This window comes from Capsicum annuum, chromosome 7 (genome assembly GCF_002878395.1).
Source record: "Capsicum annuum cultivar UCD-10X-F1 chromosome 7, UCD10Xv1.1, whole genome shotgun sequence".
NCBI classification, from domain to species: Eukaryota; Viridiplantae; Streptophyta; class Magnoliopsida; order Solanales; family Solanaceae; genus Capsicum; species Capsicum annuum.
Genome location: NC_061117.1, coordinates 16,919,859 through 16,925,890, shown reverse-complemented (window position 1 = coordinate 16,925,890; position 6,032 = coordinate 16,919,859). Strand labels below are relative to the sequence as shown.

General features: G+C 37.6%; 1 protein-coding gene across 1 annotated transcript; it reads left to right on the top strand.

The window, feature by feature from the left end:
• Window positions 1-882: 882 nt before the first annotated feature.
• LOC107877726 ((S)-N-methylcoclaurine 3'-hydroxylase isozyme 1) lies at window positions 883-2,865 on the top strand. The gene is made up of 2 exons (XM_016724431.2): window positions 883-1,867; window positions 1,977-2,865. The coding sequence occupies exons 1-2, from the start codon at window positions 986-988 to the stop codon at window positions 2,610-2,612; spliced, it is 1,518 nt and encodes a 505-aa protein (XP_016579917.1). The 5' UTR covers window positions 883-985; the 3' UTR covers window positions 2,613-2,865.
• Window positions 2,866-6,032: the final 3,167 nt, after the last annotated feature.

The window sequence follows — 6,032 nt, the reverse complement described above, 5'->3', positions numbered from 1 at the left end:
TATTGAGGAATCGGAGTCCATCAGCTAGATCAAATATATTAATCTTGATTTTCATTAAAAACCTGATATAAAATAATATTTTTATTATTTTTATTTATGCACTTCAACTGCAATTTTATGCTTTATAAAATCAACATCCATCTGTCGATTTCATAATATATAGCATATCTTCTCTGGCCTATCCATCATGAAATTTTATTCTTAAAAAAGAATTTATTTTAATTGAATAAGTAACTTATAGTAGGTGGGCAATAATGGATGTTTTCTAGTGCATTTCTTAATTAATTACTTTTAGTAAAAAATCTTTATTTCACCATCACTGGATCTTTTCATTTTAATCAATGTATCAAGGAGTCGCTTGGTGTGAGGTATAATGGATAAATAGTCATGGAATAAAATGAATGACTATTTTATCCCATGTTTGGTGTGAGATATTATTTAGTCTCAAAATTATTTATCCCACCATTTACATCGTAGTGATGTGATAAGTTATTCCATATACATGGTGGAATAACTAATCTCGAGATTAATTATCTGGAATAACATTTTTCCAACCAAACCACCTCTAATAGAATAAAGCTAGACTGGCATTGGATTCTTCAAATTATAAAAAATTTTGTGAATCACATGTGCTTCCTATAGCAAAACAGTGAAGGGTTAGTAGTGCGGATATATTTTTGAATAAAATGTTTTCATGAAAAAAAAAGCTATTTTCTTTTACATGATATGATAAAAAATGATGTAGGTGAATAAAAAATCTATTTAAAAAGAGATGATCAACTAATATGGAACACAAAAACTAAAATGAATGACTCATAATGACAGGAGAAGACATCAATCGATATTCACATCATTAATTAGGTAATAACTGGTCAACCTCAACAAATAAAAAAATTAAAGTGTGTTCCTCTATAAATGGAAGGCGCCATAGGTACCACTAAATGCATAGTCAGTGCAACATACAAAAAAAAACATAAGACGGGAGATGATCAGTTACATAGTCACTCCAATTCTGTATATTTTCCTTGTAATCACTTTTAAGTATTTATTTTCATTAAGAAAAAGATTACCACTTCCCCCAGGTCCATTCTCATGGCCATTGATTGGAAATATATTCCAAGTGGATCGAAGACGTCCTCATGCTTCCCTATCAAAGCTAGCTCAAGCTCATGCCCCTGATTTAATGTCCATAAGGTTCGGCACACGACTCGTGGTTATTGCATCGTCCCCTGCAGCTGCTTCTGAGGTTCTCAAAACCAACGATCGTATGCTCTCTGGCCGCTACCTTTCTCCTCACATCCGAGTCAAGGGATCGAGACTTCACAATTTATCAACTGCATTATTAGAAGAGTGTGATGATTACTGGAAAAGTATTCGAAAAATATATAGGGCAGAGCTTTTCTCTACAAAAGCTCTGGAATCGCAGTTAAGTATGAGGGAGAAGAAAGTCGCGGAAATGATGCATCATTTGACTATCAAACAAGGCCAATCGATTAAGATCAGGGACGTGGTTTCTGTGACATCTTTTAACGTAATGGGCAATTTGATTCTTTCAACAGATTTAATTGATTTTCAAGGTAAAGGCGTGGGCCAAAGAATGAGAAAGTACGTGACCAGATATACAAAGTTGGCTGCCACTCCGCAGTTAGCAGATTTGTATCCTATATTGGGTTTTTTCAGTGGGGACTTCCAAGGAACATATAAGAAACTTATGGTTTTGTTTGATAAAATTTGTGGTGTTTGGACCGGGATTCTTCAGGACAGAAGAAATAGAGACAGCCAATTACCTTCTTTGGGTTCTATAGATTTTATAGATGCTATGGTTAAAAACGGTTACACTGATACACAGATCAATGCATTGCTTGTGGTGCGTTACTTTTCCTCCTTTACCTGTTTTTACTTATTTGTCTTCCATTAATGCTACATGCATACTAAACTAAGGATTGGTCATTCAACTAATTCTATTATTTTTTCAGGAGACATTTGGAGCTGGTACAGAATCTACGACTGCTACAAGTGAATGGATGCTTGTCGAACTCCTAAGACATCCACAAGCCTTACAAAAACTCAGGAATGAAATAGCAGAAGTAGTAGGAGGTAAGAATAACGTTATAAAGGAAGCTGACTTGCAAAACTTACCATACTTGGAGGCTTGTTTCAAGGAGACATTAAGGTTGCATCCTCCTGGACCGCTGCTGCTCCCACACCGTGCTGTGCAAACATGTGAAGTCATGGGTTACAGAATTCCAAAAGACACACAAGTGATGGTAAATATGTGGGCAATTGCGAGGGATCCTAAGAATTGGGGTGATCCTTCAAGCTTCAAACCTGAAAGATTTATCAATTCGAAAATGGATTACATAGGGAGATATTTTGAGTATATCCCATTTGGTTCTGGCAGGAGAATGTGTGCTGGACAACCTTTGGCTTCCAGGTTTGTCCCCTTAGTTGTTGCTTCTTTGATCCATGGGTTTGATTGGATTCTGCCAAATGACATGGATCCAGCTCAAATTGACATGGATGAGATCTTGGATATCACAATGTTTAAGAATGATCCACTTCTTATCATTCCTACATTAAGGAAAAGAGTAAGAGTAAGGAAAACAAAATGAGGATATTGCAAAATCCATTATCCCTACATAGGTGTGTGATTATGTCATTTTTTTTTTTTCCACCAACCCTCCAGTAGATTCTCACTTATCCTCAGCGTGACCAGAATTCATTGATGGTGACGGCGCTCAACCACTAGAGCAAACCTCACGTGTCGGTGTGTGATTATGTCGTGCTATTTCATGTTGTTTATCAATTGTTCCATATCAAATAAAGGTTACACATTAATGAATCAATGAATTGTATTTCTTGTTATTTTTTATTGTCCAAATAACGTGTGTCTAAATATATTATTTTGGGTAAGTTTTTGGTGGCTATTAAGCCCTTTTATTAATCAAAAATCGATAACAAAATCCAGTGATGGACCAAAAATTAAATAAAAAAAATAAAAGAATACAAAGTCTAATCATTGTTTGGGCCACCTCACTTTAACATCGACCTGGTGATTTTAAGCATAAATAAGCTTACCTAGTACTCTTTCCCCTTTCTCTTGACCTTTCCAACTGCTTCAACAATCCCGAGATGTTCTCCATTGGCTTTTGCCTGAATCGGCATTTTTGCCTCTTCCTGCTCTGGGTTATCCGATACTTTGATCCATTTGCTTGTCCTTTTCACACAAGGATCTTCACACCAAGGTAAGCTTTCTGTTATTTCCTTATTCCTACATTTCTTTGAGTGATTCCTAACTCTATTAGCTTCTATCTCAGGTGTTTGGGGTTTCTCTACTTCTTCGTGGATATGAAAGAGGTAACCATTTGGAGTTCGCAACTCTCCTATATATAAGTCTCCACTATCACTAACCTTTCCTTTTCTCCTTTGTGTCCATGTTTTTCCATTAATCTTCTCACTAAAATTTTCTTCCTTTCTTTGCAGTCGTATCATAGTGTGAGTGAAAGAACCTAACTAGACCTAGTCAGCTCGAACCATTTGCGGTTCTAGAGGATCTTGAACAAGAAGAGGCAAAGATGCCAAATCTAGACACTGCTAAACCGAAAGAGATTGCTCAGGATAAGTGTTTGGGTAACAAAGCCGAGGAGGGTGTAGTCAAGGAATGAACTCCTGAGGAGACTAATTTGGCTGATAGAAGCGAGATCTGGAAGAGAGGGTCAACTACGACAGTGACAAAAGGGGACTTGGATCTTTCTTCGCCTCTACAAGATGGGGCCTAAAGTTGACCTCCTCCTAGAGAAAAAGTTAGATATGACGCCGAGCCCATTTGTTTTTTGTGAAAATTTTTGTGTGCTAACATAGTTCAGCTAATCTTGTAATGTAGCTACTATGTCCCTTTGTGTAGGGCATACTTTGATGTAATTTTTTTGCTGCTCCTCTGCCTACTCCCTTTCATTTCTTTGATTATGTAACTCTAGTTTCTGTGATATATCATGCTTGATGTGGGTTTATTTTCCTTGTCTTAATTCTAATTATTGGTACTTGATCCTTATCCGCATTAAGAATTTTTCTTCCATGTGATGATAGATCGCCGAATGAGTTAAATTCCAACATGCTACTTGTTTGCTATGCAATATTACTAGATTTATTCTCATCCTTTTTTCAGATTGTTATCTGTGGCAATCCTTCATTTCCACATTTTTCATAGGAAAAAGTTAGTCTTAAAAGGAAGACCCTTTCCCCAAATGAAGTCATATATTTTATCCTCTTTCTTCTTATTTCTGACAATGTCCCATGCTTATTTAACTAATAATCTTCTCTTTGGGGTTCCCATCTACCATGCTTTATCCTGTACCTCCTATGTGATGCTTGGATTTATAGTTTCAACTCTATGATCCACTATCTCTTCTAATATAAACTATAATAACTTTTCTCTATTCTATGTTCCATCTCTAATAAACTCTCTCACTTACATTTCCTCCTCCTATAGCTGGTCCTGTTCCACATAATATAGAGCACATATTCTTGTCTAGTTATCAAACCAAAAACTTGCATTTCCAGCCTTGATTTTGTCACCATGTGTTATGCTTCACCTTCCTTCATCTTTTTCATCTTCTTCCATACATGAGATGCCCCTATTCCTTGTGCTAACAATGGGTGCAGCTTTATGCAATACTTATTCCACATAAAATCACTCTACAAAAAGTTTGTGGATGTTTTAAAATTCCATAAATTTTTTGCAAAAAGTCATCACCCACACGCTGTAATGATCTAAAACCAATATCCCTTGTTTCTTTGGTAGACACACCCCAGGTAAACCAATGTTTCCCTTTTGTTCCTCTAGTGTTTCCCCAAAAGAACTTAGCCATAATCTTGAGTATTTGGTCTATTACTCTTTTTGGAGGATTCATAGCTGACATCAAGTAGATAGGCATAGATTGCAGGACATGAGTGGTAAGTGTGTACCTATCTTTATATTTGAGAAATTTATTCGGCCATAGCAACACCATGTTCGCAAAAAATTTTCAAACGTGTCAAAAATTAACTGCAACCTGAAGGGTTGAGGTAAGTTGCTCCTCGACTTAGGGAACTGTTCCTAGAACCATGCATGCAACAAGAAATAAGAGATAAGCAAATTAATACGTGCAAGAGTATAGAAAATTAAGAATTGTAAGGTCATTCCGAGTGAGAATCTTTCGACCCAGCATAAGCTATTGGTGATAGAGTTGGGCATAAAGAAGGGTAAGAATAGTAGGGGTGAGGAGGGGCGACCGAGAATTAAGTGGGGCGGCCTGACGCCGGTAAATAAGTGGGAGATTGGAGAGAAGTTGACAGGTATGGGGGTGTGTAAGTGCAGGAGAGACATAAATGGTATGTGGGATAGGTCGGCTAGGTGCATCAAGGAGACTGCTAGTGAAGTGTTGGGTACATCCAGGGTCTGGGCCGGTCATCATCGGGGGGATTGATGGTGGAATAAAGAGGTAAAGAAGAAATTAGAGACCAAGAAGGAAGGCATATGCAAAGTTGATTGAGAGTAAGGATGAAGAAGAGAAGTGGGTGTTTAGGGAGGAGTATAGGTTAGTGAGGAAGGAGGCTAAGCTAGAAGTTACGGCTGCTAAGACGACAGCGTTTGAGAGCTTATATTCGGGGTTAGAGGAGAAAAAAAGGGAAAAAAAGTTGTTTAGGCTGGCTAAGGCTAGAAAGAGGAAAGGCTGTGACCTAGGCCAGGTGAAGTGCATTAAGGGGAGGATGGTAGAGTGTTGGTGGAACATGGTCATATTAAGAAGAGATGACAGTCGTATTTTCATAGGCTCTTAAATGATGAAGGGGAGAGAGTTATTGAGTTAGGTGAGCTAGAGAAATCAGAGGAGTGTCATGATTTTAGTTATTATAGATGTTTTAAGGTGGAGGAGGTTAGAAAGGCTGTTCACAGGATGCAAAAGGGTAGGGCGACGGGACCTGATGAGATCCCCGTGGATTTTTGGAAGTTTTCTGGCGAGGCTGGTTTAAGGTGGTTGATAGATCTATTTAAC